Source organism: Phalaenopsis equestris, unplaced genomic scaffold, assembly GCF_001263595.1.
Source record: "Phalaenopsis equestris unplaced genomic scaffold, ASM126359v1 Scaffold000565, whole genome shotgun sequence".
In the NCBI taxonomy this organism is placed as follows: Eukaryota; Viridiplantae; Streptophyta; class Magnoliopsida; order Asparagales; family Orchidaceae; genus Phalaenopsis; species Phalaenopsis equestris.
Window position 1 is genome coordinate 36,973 of NW_018165005.1, and position 17,590 is coordinate 54,562.

At 34.2% G+C, this 17,590-nt stretch overlaps 1 protein-coding gene across 2 annotated transcripts; it reads left to right on the forward strand.

Moving 5' to 3' along the window:
• The first annotated feature begins 1,318 nt into the window (after window positions 1-1,318).
• LOC110029343 (E3 ubiquitin-protein ligase RNF165-like) lies at window positions 1,319-14,105 on the forward strand. 2 transcript variants are annotated; one of them, XM_020731595.1, is made up of 5 exons: window positions 1,319-1,824; window positions 2,315-2,479; window positions 13,389-13,487; window positions 13,570-13,716; window positions 13,799-14,105. In XM_020731595.1, exons 1-5 carry the CDS (start codon window positions 1,444-1,446, stop codon window positions 13,928-13,930), a joined length of 924 nt encoding a protein of 307 aa, XP_020587254.1. In that variant the 5' UTR covers window positions 1,319-1,443; the 3' UTR covers window positions 13,931-14,105. The 2 variants fall into 2 exon arrangements, with proteins under 2 accessions (XP_020587254.1, XP_020587255.1); XM_020731596.1 differs by having other exon boundaries at window positions 13,392-13,487; window positions 13,799-14,099.
• The last annotated feature ends 3,485 nt before the right edge of the window (window positions 14,106-17,590 follow it).

Genomic DNA, 17,590 nt, shown 5'->3' on the forward strand with positions numbered 1-17,590 from the left:
CCAAACGTATCTCGCTAGACAGAGTGCCATTACCGTTGATTCAGTTAGTATTTTACAACGGAGGAATATTCACAACAATCGAGTGGATCTGGGCTTCTAAGGGAGCCCTCATCGATGGATCGACCGCAAAAGTCCTCTAGTAAGCACCAATCTTGGTTGAGGCTCCTCCTTATGTGCCTCAAGCTAAATCGACGACTCCCCCACCCTCGATCTTCATCTTGTCTCAACCTCTTGACCAATTTTCTTCTCGATGACTCACCCTCAGAAATGACGTGATCTGACCCCAAGAGCAGCCAACATCCTGGCCTTATCAGTAGGTTTCAATATGAAGTCAAATCCTTTCTACATAATAAAGTTGCGAATAACAAACAAAGACCTAGATGAGGAACAAATTCAAGACGATGAAGCTGTCCTATATATGTCAATCGTTGATACAGAAATCTAGGAAGTATATTTATGAAGCTAATAAATGAATATTGGAATGAGATATGTCTTATTTTTAAAGGTTTTTGTGTCCTTATTGCAGTTGTTAATATCAAAGAGGAAGTAAATTGAAAAACTTCATATGTACATAAAAAATGTATCAACACGATTCACGAAGGAGTCTCACAAATACAACCTACCATGAGTGCTCCAAGACAAAATGCTCAATCAGCCAGTCCACCTTATCAATTATCATAGAGTTTGGACACCTCTAAGAAATAAAAAAGAGAAAATCCCTCTTGAAAAATCCAACTGATCAAGCCCGTTCAGACGAACTCTTTTCCTAATTTGTATGAGATTCTACAGAGGACTTTTGACAAACATACCCTTTAACTCCAGAATGGCTGATGCAGACTTTGATAAATAGTCGCCCGACCATGTGTCGCTCATGCCTTACAATCATTAGACTGTGTGGTCGCCCGGATGTTGCTGGTCAACCACACCCACTGACCCAACATACCAAACTTGTATACGAACTAAAATACCCCCGCTGTACCCATATTATTAACTAGCACAATATGTAATTGTATAATGACCCCTCTCTCTGTATATAAAGAGTTCATTTCATGAATAAATGTTACGTATTTCTACTCTTCAATATTGTGCTCTCTCTCTCTCTCTCTCTCTTTTCTCTCTGTCCCTAGATATATTCAGATTTAATAGAAGTAAAGATATTAACAAGAAAAAAGAGTTATTACCCAAAAATTATAATATTAAATAAAAAATGAATAATAAAATAATTATCACAACGCCATTATTGCGGAAAACCTCAAAAAAATACATTTGTAATAATAAAATTACGAATTTATTAATCCAGCACAGTCCGAACGATCCACGGGTAGCCTACTATTTTTGCCACATGCTGTTCTCTCCGCACCGTAATACAGGAATCCGCCACGTCATCACATTCCCTCGCCGGTCCATAAGGGCGAAACAGAAGGAAACCAATTCCTGACCGCCATGGCGTCCTCCGATTGCCCTTCCCCGTCTCCTCGCCGCCGCAGCCTACGTAGGCTTCTGCTCCTCAAAAGTTCATCATCCCTCGCCGTAGATCACAATCATCTCATGTCGCCCTCCCTTTCCTCGCCACCGTCGGCTAATTCGGGTGTAGGTAAGAAGAAGGCCTTCGGTTCTTCAGCTTTCTGTGGCCTTGGCTGCGCCTTCTCAGATGATTCTTCCGTCCACTCCTCGGAGAATAGTGATGATAAGGGTTCTAAGCGTCGGATAACAAAGAAGATAAAGAAGGAGACGCGTGGGGAGCCAATCTCGTCGATCTCGTCTGTATCGAGCGATGAATCTGCAGGGAGTGATAGTCATGGTGCCGAGAGGGCTTTGAGTGGGGTATCTATTTCTATGTTATTTTGTCGCTTGTTGATTTGGACTTTTTATTTTCCTCATCGTCACTTCATTTCTGTATGTTATGACTTTCGCTTCGGATATTGGGTATCAATTTTTTGTCTTTAACCCGTTTCGACGTTCTCGCTTTCTAAAATTGCCGTTTGGTGGCGAGTATTCTGATGGGGCAGCGTTTGCTCGAGAAATGAGCTTCACGGGGATTCATGCAAATTGGTTTACCCTTATGCTATCATTCTTTTTTCGAGAAGAAGATAAATTTAAACAACGATAACACTTTTCTTCATTTTTTTTATTTGAATTTTTGCTCTGCATTAATTGCTTCTATCCTCCAAACTTAAACAACGAAGGATTCTAATAATTTCGGAAAATGTTTATTTTTAATTTGAATAGTTTCTCTTGCCTCATTTGTTGATGCCGCTTGGTGTTTTTTTCTGATGTTTGCGAAGTCATTCATTACCTTCTTTAATGATGCTAGCGGCCATTTTCTTGGAGAAGGGGTGGCAACCTAGAACTGAGATATTCAGTGGAAGATTCTTTTTCCCCTTTTCAAGCGGCGGTCCTTGGATCGGATCCCATTCCTCCTTGGCGTTATCATCGCTTGCGAGGATGTTACCACCACCGTCCAGTTGAGATTGAACAGGTTCCAATCTCACACTCATTTTTTGCTATTTTTTTATATCAATTATTTGCAACCATTAGCAAATTTTAGATTCATTGGCTCTACTGCTGTTTGAATTAATTGAAAATTCTGAGGTGAATTTCCCAATTTTTTGCTTCTTTTTTTTTGTTTCAGTTAAAAGATATGATGGGCTGCAATTTTCCTTTTTTAAAGTGTTTATTGGAATAATAAATAAACTGGCACTTCATGCTTGATTGAAGAATAACTTATGTCATTGAATGGAATGGTGGGAGTAGCTCATGCGCGCGAAAGTGGAACCTAAAATAGAAAAAAATGTTTCTTTGGATTGGTTCCAGCTTATGCTTAGAGAAGCTAGAATAAAAGAAAAAAATTTCTTGGCTAAGAAAGGTATCGAAGTTGCCTCCATTTTGCGTTTGGTATTTCTTGAAGCATGCTTGGATTCCCTTGGTTTTTTTTTTTTCTCTCTCTCAATAAACTGTTGTTAAGGAGAGGAATGTTGTGTATTGGTTTCTGAAAAAGTTAGGGCCTATTTGGTTCGTTTACGTCTCAATCATATGTCATGTTATTAGTGTGCTTACAGGTTTACATAACAAATTTATAAATGTGCATACTGTTTTGATTCAACTGCATCATTATGTTGGTCAAAATAGGTTGATAATTTGAGATGTTTGGAGATCTCAAATATTTCACTAATTAGAATTTTAATATACCGGCATATTTAAATGTATTTTTTGTTTTATGTGGAAAAAAAAGCCAAGCAAAATAAAACAAAATACAACAAAAAGGAAATCCAAGCATATGAACACTCTTAATGATTTTTTGCTTTTTCCCATAGCATCAATTTTCTTAGCTTGATTGATGTAGACAAATTCCCTTTATCATCCATAAAAGGACTATAATGATCTTTCATTCAAAATAATTTTTCTGTTTCGATTCTTTCTAGCTTGCAAACCATATTATGGCAGTTAAGACTATCAGTAACCTGTATTTTAATGCAGTTTTGGATTCTAAGTGTATCTTAAGGTGTATTTTTATTATTAATCTTAGGCTATGATTAATTAACCTTGTGATCACGTTAGTTCTCTTTTGTGTTCCGGAAGCTGCATCGTTCACCTTCACGGAAGCTGTATCATTCCTTTTCTTGTTCTTTAATATATATATATATATATATAGTTTTTTTTGTACTTTTAATTTGTGTCTTATATATATATATATGAGAACAAAATTCTACTTTAGAGTAGCGAGTTCCATGCAGTACTTCACCCATATCTTGGACTTGCTTATGTTTGTGGATTGAATCAATTTGCCTTTGAAAAATTGAAAGTGTCGTGGAAACTTGGTCTTAGAGCCATTCTACTTAATCTCAAGTTTATTAGCCTGTGAATTTGGTCTGCATGGCTTAAGAGGTCAAGGCTAGGTAATGAAGTGTACTTTTTTCCGTGATTAAAATTGCATAATTATTGGTTTGTCTCAACTGTTTTATGAAACATTTGTAATGAGGCTTACCGCTCGCATAATATAAGGCCCATCTCAAGGCATGCATCACCTCTTTGAGAAGTCCACAATTAGGTCTAGTTTTCTTTAAAGTAACAAGTAAAATAATAGAATAATAATTTTTCACTTATCCATATAATGCACAATTGAGAACCTAATTGAAACTAGTGACTATCAATATAGTCATTATTTTAAATTCTAATAAATAATTTTTTAATTAATATTGATTAAATAAAAAAATAGTGCCGACATATATGTATCTATATATATATACATATATACATATATATGTATATATATATATATATATCTGTATGTATATATATATATATATGTGTGTATGTATATAATTTTTTTGTTTTATTTTATTTTTTTCAAAGAATTGGTCGGGGCTTGAGGTCCCCAACCCACCCTATTGGCTCAACCCCCATCAGGTCTGGGGGCGACCCATGCGCCTTAATATTCGAGTACCCTTTCCTTAAGGCACCATTCGCTAGAAGCGAGATTTGAAACCCAGATTAGAGGGGACGACACCGCGAAGTGGATGCTCTACCAACTAACACACAAACACGCACACAAAAAAAATATATATATATATATATATATTTATTTATAAATGAGGATGAGGTGAGAGGGAAAATTAATTGTTATGTTGATAATTCTAGTGATAGCTCATTAAAAGTTAGAAGTGATAGGGAGCTTTAAATCTAGAACTTATAACTTTATTGACATTATATTTTTAATTTGATAGATGAAAATAGAAGTATAATTGAGGCTAATTGCATTGTTCTTTGTTGAATTGTTATATTTTTTTTCGATTTTTGATTTTTGTATAAACCTTCTTTTATGATTTGATGATTTGATGTTAACATGTTACTTTTTATTTTGAATAATTTATTACTTTTACCGTATCTAGATATTGATATTTGATATTTTAATATATTAACAAGTTAGTACTTTAATATGTTACATTTTAATATATTAATTAGTTAGGATGTTAATATGTTACTTTTTAGTAGAACTTTAAACTTAGTATAATACTTTTTGAGGCATACACCACATTACATGCACAAAAAAAATCTTAGTGCCCAATGACGCAATTTTTGAACTTTAATTTTACCTTGAGTGATTCATTATGATTCTTAGGAGGCTAAGACCTTTTGTATAATCTCCATATTTTTAGTTGTCCTATAGTAATTTGATTATTCTAAGTGTCAGTAGGCTCAAAATGAGCACTGATTGGCCAACCTATCTTGGCTGATCTAATGTTGGTGTAAGTAGTCATATATGATCTAATTCTATCCTAATTAGTCGAATGAGCTCAAAGTGCTCCTAATTAACCAAATATAGGCTTCATGAACCTTTAACAAGCCGTGCTAAGCCTGTGAGCTTTTTTGATTGAGCTAGTTTTACTCAGTAAGACCCATGATCAATACAATTAACCCTTAGTCAATTTAATTGCTCAATGGGTTTAGACAAGTTAGCTCATTCTTGTCTAATCACCCTAAACATTTGAGTTTTTGAGGATGTTTATTTGGCCTCTCCTTTAATTGAGTCTTAATGGGCTAAATATTCTTTTGGTTAGGCTTAATTTAACCTTCAAGGCATAGTTGGTCTACGGCCTAGCCCAACTAGCTTGTTGTGGTCTCAGGATAAACCAATAGAACTCTAGTTAACCTAATAAGCCCTAGTAAATTAGCATGCATCAAATTATTAGAGTTCTCAACATTTAAATGGACTACTTGTTCATGGTTAACCTGTTATAATCCATATATGGCCCAAGATAACTTAATTAAATCTTCTATAATATTGGATGGCTCTAGGTAACCTCTATCAGTTTGAGCAAACACTAGCTAGTCCAAGCCAACTCATTTTTTTATCTCAAGTTGACATAGGAAGTTGTAGACACAATTAGCATATAATGACTGTGGCCCACCTAGGTTTAATTAAATTATTTGATCTAAAATCCAATGTAGCATAATTCTTGATCTGATCATCTACCCTCTGACATAATTGTGCCCTGATGGTTTTTTTATGAAGGACTAGGCTCAATTGGGTGGTTAATTGGCCTAATTCACAATTGATTGATCTAGTAACCATTAGAATAATCATGCTCTATACACTAGACTTAGATTGAGCTAATTCCTCTTAATTTTGTCACATGGAGACTCAAGAATCAAGCTTGCTTAGCCAAACTAAACTCATTACCTCATTCAGTTTGCGCTTCAACTGCAAGGTGTCATAATCTTCATTTGAGCCCCTCATAGTGCATCTTAGCTTAGGCAACTGCATGCTATTTTATTGGTTCAATTACCTAAAATTAAAATTTGTAGACTCAATTGTCCACACCTAAGTCATGTCTTAATTAAAGCTCAATTGGCTCTGGCTTATTAGAAGCCGACCCGGTTTAACTTTAATTGAATAAATAATTTACATGGAATGTAATGTAATTAGTCATTTAATTGGTACATACATTAATAATCTTTGTGATCTTTTTCATTGGTCATAAGGTGCACCAAAAACAAATTGAACTTAAAGGCTCGATCTAAGCCTCGTTTGCGTGCACACAAGCTTGTAAAGCTGAATTTAACTTAGTGAATTTGAGCTTAATTAAACCCAATGGCCTAGGCTGAACCTTTATTTAGAATAACCTAAGCCTTAGTTGGGCTCTGTTGAATTCAAAGTTCAAAGCAAACACAAATGTCTTTCACTTACCTCAGACCACTCAAATATAATTGAATTGTCACTTGAACCATAAATGGTCAAATACCAACCATCTAATTGAGCTAAAAAATGTATAATTAGATTCAAGCAAGGCTAACGTAGACCAACCTTGGGCTAGGTCGAGCAAGCTCAAGGGATCTTAGCTTTGTTGAGCTTAGCTTATGCTGCTCGAGCCAGCTCAGTCACATTGCCATCGAGTCCTAGGTGCTCTCAACAAAAGCCTGATGTCTTGTCTTGTATGTCATTGTATGGGCATGCCATTTAATGTTGCATGTGTAACACATCCCTTTCATTTACCATCCATCTTGTGATGCCAGATTCGGTAGTCACTTGATTGGCCACTGCTAGTCCATTGCCCCTTATGTTCCTCCCATTCCTAAAGAGCATGTTGCTTTTTCTTCTTCTTACAACTTAATGGGAGAATTTCATCAACAATTTGTTAAAAATAGTCCTTTCCCCAACAGGGCCTATTCTCAAGGGTAGTGCTCTTGCACTTTCAGCTTGTGATGCCTTAGGGATAGCCACTTTGCTCATTTGAAGCTTCCTTTTTCAATGATGGGGGCCATGCCTTTAGACTTGTGATGCTTAGGTGATAGTCATTGCCTTAAAATAGTTGGTCTCTTGAGCCTGGTATACATAGGGAGTGCCTCTATGGATGTCAGTTGCCATCATGAGTTTTTGTTACCCAGGAGTAGTTTTCCCCTTCGATCTCTCATACTATAGATAAGAATGTTGAGGGGGCACCGATGGGCTTCCACATTTCATAGGTGATGTTGTAAAGTTCCTAAACTTCCATTGAGTCCTTTATAAACTACATATGATGCATCTGTGTAGGCATTAGAACACGAACAAGTGACACGCCTAATTCTGAAAATATAAGATACACACATGCATTTGAAACAATGTTGTGATTTATATATCTTATAAATTTTAAAAGAATATATAAGAGTTACCCAATTAATTAAACATGAATATGTCAAAAAGTCTTTGTAAGGGTGTAAGCAATATCACTATTCAATGATGCAAAAATAACTGTATTAATAATGTATCATTTATAACTCATGAAATGATGCAAAAATAAATAAATTTATGATTAATGTATCATTTATAAATCATGATAGTAGGAAAAAATAGATTAAAATATGAAAATTCTTTAGCACCAAAAAATAAATAATCAGATTTTAATAACAAATGATCTAGTAATCAATAGCTTTTTTAATGTATTGTTCATAAACAATAAGTGTAAGTTGTTTGGTACAATCTAAATTATGAAATTATAATATTTAATTATATATTTAGTAATTTTTATAAAATTTAATCTTAATTATTTACTATGTGTGTGCCCTTTTTTTTCCTTTAAATTAATCATACAAGTGAGCTTGACCTATGCCCACACTTGTTAGACACATCATATCTTTTTCAAGAGTTTTAATGCATCATAAGCTGCAACCATGGCTAGCACTCCTTGCCATAAGTAGGGATTGGCTTAAGATAAGATAATTTGTTACCCTCACCGCTCATGGGCTACATGATAGGTATAGAAATCATAAATTGAACACCAAACTTTAAACCACCTAAAAGTTCATTCAACTTTGCAAAAACAAATAATACCAAGAAAAAATCAGCTATCATTGTCATTGCTTGTCAGTGACATCTCTATTTTGGATTCCATAGACTTATTAGCTCAAAAAATGTACTCATAATGTTGTAAGGAAGTGTTGGAATTGAATTTTAAGCGTGGATGCAACAAGGATTAATAGTTGGAAATCCAAAAACTCTTAGAAGGCTGTAACACAAAGCTGTCCGCCCATAAGAGAATTGGATGGGGCATCAAACAAATTCCATTGCCCAACGCGGTTATTTGAGAGCCATTCGATTGAAACCCAATGACCTCACTTTCTTTTTTTGCTTTTTGTACAAGCAACTAATCTCATCATTGTTTAGCCCATATTACCAAATTAAAAGCTAACGATCATCATTAAATTAACCCAATTTGATATGACGTAAGTCTATCTAATTGCTAATGATTAGCAATCTTTCTTGCATCATTTAATTTGCTCCTAGACGCTATAGGGAAGAATACAATTAAAATCAACTAAACTTACCTAAACGTGAAAAATTAATAGCCATTAAATTAGAAGTCCAAACTATGTTGTTTAAAGGCCAAAAATCACCAATTTTATGAGAACTATAACGATACAAAAATAAACCCATTTGCTCTAAAAATTAAAGACCAATGATTTCATTTAGTAATTTATGTATTAAATTATAATGTGACCTTTTCAAAGTTTCATAGAATATTCTACAAGCCTTTAGAAATTATTTTACTGGTTCCATCAGGCGTGACTCATGGAGGCCCTAATAGACTAGTAACCTAAATCCTATGAGCTTAAATGGTTTAACTTTTACATATGTTAGAATGGAGTGTTATGGCTGATTAAAAAATATCAAATTGAGCAGCATAAAACTCTCTAAAAATAATCAAAATTATGGGACTTTTTGTCATCATTTGATGAAGGGGGCAAAACCTGTCTCTCTTAGTGAATCCTATAGACAACCTAAAGTCATAGGCTGACGCATGACTTAAAAAATTCATAAAATGTTTGTCGTGCATCAAAATTTAATAATATTTTAACAAGGTTTTGGCACATTCAAAACTGTATGTTTTTTCAAAATTGCTTGTCTATCTCGACTTATTTTCAAATTACATGCATTGTCAAGTTAGCCTAATATTACCCGACACATCAAGAAAAAGAAAGAGGCATTCACTTAAGTGTCGGCGTATAATCATAAGCCCGAAGCAACTATTGCAAGTTTAATAACTGAATGCAATGCAATATCATGCAAAGTGTGCCTTGGAACCTAGTTTTCTCAAGTGAAGTCATTGAGATGCTTGCCATAAAATTTGCATGTCAATTCAGGCAATTTTTCCTCACGGTTTTGTAGGTTCCATCAATGTTGAATTTCGATACAAAACCCATAAATCTCATTGACTAAATACTTTTTAGCCCCTCTATGTTCAGAGTTGTAAATTCATTAACTAATCTTTTCTTTTTCATTGCAGAGTTTTAAGCCTTATCTTTGGGCCTAATTGCTAGAGATTTTATATCCCATTAGTGGGTCTTCTCCCATATATAAGGCTAACCCTATGCTAATAATATCAAGTGAAATACATGGTCATGGAGCTCTTCTGTATATGTATGTTTGGAGATGTATTTTTTTTTCCTCGTACAGTTATTTGTCTCATCTTGTGGGACTTTATCTTTCCTTTAAATATAAAACTCAACCCTAATAGAGTTCATATCAAATGTATAAATCTTATGCCTTCTAGGCATTTGTATGCTTAGAGTTATAAGTCTTACAAATGTGTCTTATTTCCTTCTTTCCACAATTGTATGTCTTATCTTTGGGGGTTTCCTGACGCTTGAGGCTTTAAGTACCCCTATAGGCTTTCTTTAGATATAACACCCAACTTTATGCTATGTTCGTGCCAAATACACAAACCTTGAGACTCCTAGAGTTATAAGATCCATCATTCAACTTATTTGTTGTTGGCGATGTAAGTCCTATACTAGATTTTTCTCATCTTCAAGGTTATAGACCAAGCCTCTGTTTAAGAAGTTAACTTTATGAAGCTTGAGCATCTTGGCCTCTCTATTTTTCTTGTTTCAAGACTCATCAAAGTGTTTTTCTTCATCTTATGCACCACTCACAAGTGTCGACACAACAAATATGTTGATGTAAAATAATTTATGCTAAGAGTATGAGTAATAAACTTTGAGCACAATCGATTTGTCTACATAAAACTATGGCATAAAAACATTATGGCTGTTGTCACAGGAATATTCAATCATATAATATTAATTAAAAAATGTTTAAAACCATCTATAGTGCAAATTAGACAATAGATTGTTATGTGATTCAACACCTAATTGCTCTGCATGCACTCCTAAGAGCCTTCATACTCAAGTTTCCACTGACTTATTATGACAAAAAACTATTTCCTTCTTGGCAAAGTAGCCTTCGTGCTTTGCTTTCGCTTACACCCGACGAACATGGTCGCAACACCTATCCTTAGAAGCTTGGAAAATAAATAATCTTTATTAAAAGATTGAAATTAATGTTCCAAAGTTTGCTGAATATTGAAGATGTGCAGGACTAAACACCAATTAAAGAAATCTTACACTATGCTGTACTGGAATGCTAAAAATAATGTAAAACTCAATATAAACTATACTAAAGAGACAATGATGAGAGAGATTACTAAAATAGAATAAATTAGATGCTTGACGATATTAATACTTTGAACATTTTTATAAAAATACCTTAAAATGATATTACAATGGAAGCAATACACCTTTAAGCAATTGCTTTAATTTTTCTTCATTTATGTCATATTTATAGTGTATAGGATAATGATTCCACAATGGAAGCAATTAAGCATGAGTTCACAACGAAGTTTACAATTCTACCTTCAATTATTGAGGCATCAGGTGAGTTGAATATCAGTGTTATGACTCTATTTAAAAGTATTATAGGTTTTATAGGCTTATAGCCGTTACCTAAGATGTAAATATGTGCTAGTCTTATTAATATATGATCTGCACTCAATCAAGATTCGAGGCTTATAACTTTGATATTAGTGATGTGCATCGTTTAAGAATTACAACTCTAATATAAGGGAAGTTTGGGTGTAGGTCCAATGAGCAGGATGCAACCTCACTGCCTAAATATGGAAATACCCAAAACTTAGTGATATGACCTTGTCTTATTGGCAATTTTGATTATATATATATATATATATATGTTCTAGTTGATGTTTATGTTCTAGAAGATGCAAATATGTTCTAGTTGATTTTTATGCTCACATATCATCTCTGGTTCAATTTTAGATTTGGTTTTAACCTTTCCTCAGTTTTGGGTTCAGATTTATAAACATGTTCTCTGGTGTAAGCCTAATTCACAAAATTGGATAAAACCCTATATTGTAATTATTAATCTTCTTCATCTAATCTATATTTAAAAAAATGCATGAACCACAATTTTCTGCAATAAGAAAAATTTGGTCTTGCATGAATATTTTGTTTTTTAATTTTGATTTGATTTTTGTGCTGGCTTTTGTTTAGCATGCATTAGATGTGGATAATGGTTTTTTTCTTAAAGCCTTGTACAATCTATGGAGAATGTAGTTTAATTCATATTAAATTTATTACATATGACCTTTAATCTTGAATTTAATTCTAAAAATAATATTTACATTTAAATAAGACCTTTAATCTAATTAATATATGATCTGCACTCAATCAAGGTTTGAGGCTTATAACTTTGATAGTAGTGGTGTGCATCGTTTAAGAATTACAACTCTATTATAAGGGAAGTTTGGGTGTAGGTCCAATGAGCAGAATGCAACCTCACCTTTAATCTTGAATTTAATTCTAAAAATAATTTTTACATTTAAATAAGACATTTAATCTAATTAATATATGATCTGCACTCAATCAAGGTCCGAGGCTTATAACTTTGATATTAGTTATGTGCATCGTTTAAGAATTACAACTCTAATATAAGGGAAGTTTGGGTGTAGGTTCAATGAGCATGAATTTTTTTTTAATTTTGATTTGATTTTTGTGCTGTATTTTGTTTAGCATGCATTAGATGTGGATAATGCTTTTTTCTTAAAACCCTGTACAATCTATGGAGAATCGTAGATTAATTCATATTAAATTTATTACATAAGACCTTAATCTTGAATTTAATTCTAAAAATAATATTTACATTTAAATCTAGATTCTTAGCATTATGAATTTTTGTTTCATTTGCATCATTTTATTTGTGTTAATTGATCCATATATTAATTGAAGAGCTCAAGAGCCTCCCTCAAAACACTTGTCAGATATAACCGCTTTCAACACATCAATAATATATTGAAATGATGCGAGATAATCTAACATATTATTTTTATGCCCAAGGGTATCATGTACTGTATTATTATACGCTGACACACATGTGTGAATAGCATTGAAGTTTCTCGATAACATGAGACCATCAATATTTTTTAATTTCGTGAGGCTTGAGAGCAGATGCCACTTATTTCACTTTCTAGAGAAAAAGCCACTTATCCCTTAAATGTGTCAAAAAGATATTTGGCATCGATGGACTTACCTCACTTCTCACTTCTCACTTCTCACTTATTTCCTTATCAACTTAGCCATTTTTCAAATCACCTCCCCACCATATTCTACTCTTTGCACTCTCCCATTTAGTTTTCTTAGGTTTACTTTATCCCATGACCTCCTTGTTAAGTTCAGGTTTAGTTTAGTATCAGCTATGCTGGCTAGTTTGGCATTTTCTTTTTGCGTTCTTGCATTTACATCTTATAACATTTTCATGTGTTAAAACATAAGTTTGACCAGACTTCGGTCCCCCATGTTTTTTTTTCACAACTGTAATTATTATTTCGGAAGTGTTTCCAGTCCCCTGGAAAACTTATTAGGAAATTCTTCTCTCAATGAACTTGGTTGTGCTGCTGTTAGGCGTGCTGAAATTTTTGAATTTGAAACATATAAATTACGCGCACACCAGTATATGTTAAGCTTTAAACTCGAGAATTTTTGTTTAGAGACAAAGCCGCCTAGATTAGAGTTGGGTCAATTTAAATTAATATTATTTTCTGATTGCAACATAATTTTAGCAGATGATGAATTTCCACCTTAGAGTTGGGTCGGGAAGAGGGGATGCATACGACCGACACAGTGATTGGCGGCTTGATGTTGACAATATGACATATGAAGTATGTAAATTCAGTGTTTCTGCTCATTTATCTTGCAACTTGTATTCTGCAAGAACCCTCAACTATCTCATTTGACTTCTAGGACTTGCTTGAACTTGGTGATAAGATTGGATATGTCAGTACGGGCTTGAGAGAAGAACAAATTGCATCCTGCATTATTAAATTGAAGCCCTCAATTTTTGATATCCATATCTCCACTGAGAAGGAAAGAAAATGCAGTGTTTGTCAAGTATGGAATCTTTTCCAATTTTCCATATTTATTTATTTTTTAAATGGTAGAGCTTCGTTGCTATTTTTCTTTTAATTCACAGGAGGAATATGAAATAGATGATGAAGTGGGAAAACTGGGTTGTGACCACAGCTTTCACTTAGAATGCATAAAGAAGTGGCTTCTTCAGAAGAATGCATGCCCTGTCTGCAAGGCTGCTGTCAAGAAGTCCTAATCCTGATTCGAATTGATTTACGTTATAGAATTGGGCTTGCAGTGTATATAATCTTTTCTGCTTTATGTACAGCTACTATCTGAAGTGTGGAATCCATTCTTTTTGTAGTCTGTGCATTTTACAGATTTGTTTAGGATACATTGTCTATAAAATTAGTCATATAACTGTTGTGAATGAAATAATTTTTTGACAGTTATGAATATCGTGAATTTTTTTTGTTCTGAAGAAGATGACCATTTTCTTGCAGATATTTCAGTCTAATATGCCCGCTACCATAGAAATTACAAAAAAGCTACAAGAAAATTTCTACTAAAATGAACTTTAGCAGCTTTTCTAAATTGTGAAGTTATAAAATTGCTGCCCCAAGTAGGCCCTTCGATGGCTCTTAATTTTGTTAGCTAAATACATATGATTTACATTGGAACTATACAACCATAGCACCTTGTGAAACACCCTTGACTAGGGTTATTTCTCTCTGGTACCCTCTCCTTTTGTATTGTTGCTGGTATAGTTTTTTTGCCTCCTACCCACTGGTAGGTAGCTCCTTCCTCTCTTTTATTTCTGCAAGCTCCTCAAGACCTCCAACCACTGATTACAGGGTTTATGAGCTCTGCTTGGCTTCCCTTCCCCATTTTTTTTCTTTACATTCTTCATCTCCCCTTTATTCATTAATCTGCCCTCAATGGTCAAAGATCCCTTCTAGATTTTTCCTCAGTGGATGCCATCTCATTGGACCTAAGCAATTTTTCCTCCCTCCTGCCAAAACCTTACACTATTCTTGAGTTGGATATTCCTTTTGGCCTCTTTTAAGGATTTAGGCAATTTTTTTATATCAGCCTCTCATGCCACCTGCAACTAGAAGGATCTTTTTTATGCTCTTAATGTTTAAATTAAGGAGTTCCCTCTCACATAATGCTGGAGAAGATAAGGTTGTTTTTTTAGCCAAGGATAGGGAATGGAAACTTTCTAGTAGCGTACACAATCAGGTATGGCTTTTGTATGAATCTCCCATAATGGTAATCAGGCGATAGTGGAAGCTCTAGGGCATCTTTGATCTACTCCCTCAGGTTATTTGTTCCTGTTTAAATTTTCGTTTAAAGTGGATTTTGACATTGTATGGGATGGAGGTCTATGCTTATTAAGTAGTTGTCCTTTTTATCTCAAAAAATGAGCTCGATTTTTTGGACCGTAAAAGAAGTATTCTCTTAAATTCATCATAGACTAAACTTTGCAATTTTCCCCTTGCTTACTGGAATCAGAGTTGGATTTCAAAAGTAGCATGCAAAGTTTACAACTTTTAGTGATCTACAATCTAACCAGTTCGAAGTTAAGGGTTTCTTTTGCGAGGGTTTGTGTACTAGATCCACCCACTGTTACAATCACGGATTTAATTGCTATAAACGTCAATGGAATGAAACTTTGACAGGAGATTTAACATGACTAGAAATGTAATGCTTGTTGTGTGTGTCCTTCCTTGCATAATAACCCTTGTGCTAAGAAAAAATACAAAATCGCTCCCCTCTTCATACTAGGGTAGAAGTATAAGTTGTGAACCACTATGAGAATACAAAGCCATTTTTGAAACTCAATCGCTCCCCTCTTCATACTTGGGTTGATGGAAAGCCTCTATTCTTGTCATAACTACTGCTAGAATTGATACAAGACCCATACCATCCATTAGGGAGCTTGACGAACTCTAGATTCATTCCCCTCCCCAAGAATACTTTCCTCTTAACCCCTTGAAAATTTTTACACCCCTTCTTTCTTCCCATTACTCTAATCTCTCCCTCCTAAACCTTCTCTTGATCCCTTTGATGTTGTTTTGGCTTTCTTCTATTGAACAAAAATGGTTTCCTGTCCGAAGTCTCTAATGATAGTTCAGAACAAATATGCTATCATGATAGCCTAAACAAGTGCCTCCTCACGAAGTTTGCTTCAAATGAAAAATGATTTTCTCTTGCACCAACAATTTCATCCTGTTAAGAACCTGAGAATAAAGGAAAAATGGCCAGCAACTTTTTTGCTTCTTTCAACTATTCCCAGTCGGTGCTTCCTGGATTGTGAGAGGCCTTCTAGGTGAGGGCAGACTTTGCGACAATAAAAAATTGAATCAAGAATTTCATATTAACATTCAAGTTTGTTGGAAACTAAAAGTGCACTTTGACTCATTGCAGGACCCTACTCAAGTGAGAGATGTTTCTCTCTTTCACATTGAAGACAGTTGTAAAAGCATCCACTGTTGTTGTGGAGGTCACATATACTCAAATGGAACCTGTTTACCATCTCATTTCGAAAACCCTGTGCACTTCCCAATTGATATATAGCGTTTATCTTGATCCATTCAATTTTTAGGTACTTGTGTATATACCAAAAAGGTGCTCTAGAAGTTTTTCGTTTACTCTAAAAAAATTTGCTTCCACTATCAATTATAGATAGGGTGGTTTTAGTTGCATTCTCTCTAGTCATAAAAGATTGGCGCATTATGGAGATTGTATTTTTTACTTGTGTTGGATGATCTACCGAACTTTGGCTTCTTGTCTAACAATCAACAAGGCAATCTTATTCATTCTAAATTAGAGTTTTGTAAATACTAGTTGTTTGTACCTCTTTTTTCCATCATTTTGTAACTTCTTTTATAATCATTCTCTCATCACCAAATTGGGAAATATTTTGCAAGCCGAGCATAAATTCATCTTTAAAAACTTTTGGACCACCTTATTTAGAGTTTGCTTAAGAGAGCTACTATTGGTTTATTTTTGAATACTTCTCTTTAAGAGGTAAGGTGAATTGGTCTGTCATCTCTTTCAAAATTTTTCTCTTATCTAAAAAAGAAGCAAGACATCATCCTCACATTATTGGATATAACCCCATAACAAAAGCCTCATCTTTGAAGCCAAAATTATCGAAGACAATAACTCTCAAGTTATTTTCATTAAAAGTATGATTATCAAATAGAAAGCCAAAGTATGATTATCAATTATGGTGATGATGACCTCAAAGTTCTCTACAATTTTATTAAAGAGGGAATATCATCAACTCAATAAGAGAACTTTTGATGGAGAATGGTGTGATCTCTGATTGTAATGATATTGCATGAGAGATTATCTATTGCTATGCTACTCTTTTTAATGTCAAAAATTCCTCCACTGCTCTTTTAGTTTCTCATACGAGCTCCACTCTATGCCTGCATCATACTTTTGTTTTTGTTAGGTCTATGGTTGATAAAAAAATTGTATTTTTTCTTCATGTTATTAATGGAGATAAGACCGCGAGTCCATATAGTTTCACGACAAAATTCTTCACTCAAAACTGGAACATTGTAGGCAAACAATTAGTTGCACATGTGTCGACACTATTTTTGGTGTGGGGTTTGCCCGTAAGAAGCTGTCGGTCATTGGAATTGAAATCCCGTTGCCCGCTTCGGAAGGACGTTAAAAAAATTTAGTTTTGAAAAAGATGAAGTCAAACTGACCCCATAATTTTCATAGTTTAGATGAAAGAGCGCTTTATCTCAAATCATGTATCTATCCCGCAAGAATTGAGAGTGAGGCTCGGTCAAATAAACTAAAGAAAGTTATGACATCCGTTTGGTCTGCGAAACCAATGTATTGGCCGACAAGTTCCCCTATTTAATATAAGGAATTAAATAGGGTTTATATT

What these genes read in the sequence shown, in the direction of transcription:
- LOC110029343 (XM_020731595.1), top strand. Translation starts at nt 1,444, where the DNA reads ATGGCGTCCTCCGATTGCCCTTCCCCGTCTCCTCGCCGCCGCAGCCTA. An exon ending in CCGAGAGGGCTTTGAGTGGG is followed by an intron (nt 1,825 to 2,314) that starts GTATCTATTTCT and finishes TAATGATGCTAG; the next exon opens with CGGCCATTTTCTTGGAGAAG. An exon ending in GAAAATGCAGTGTTTGTCAA is followed by an intron (nt 13,717 to 13,798) that starts GTATGGAATCTT and finishes TTTAATTCACAG; the next exon opens with GAGGAATATGAAATAGATGA.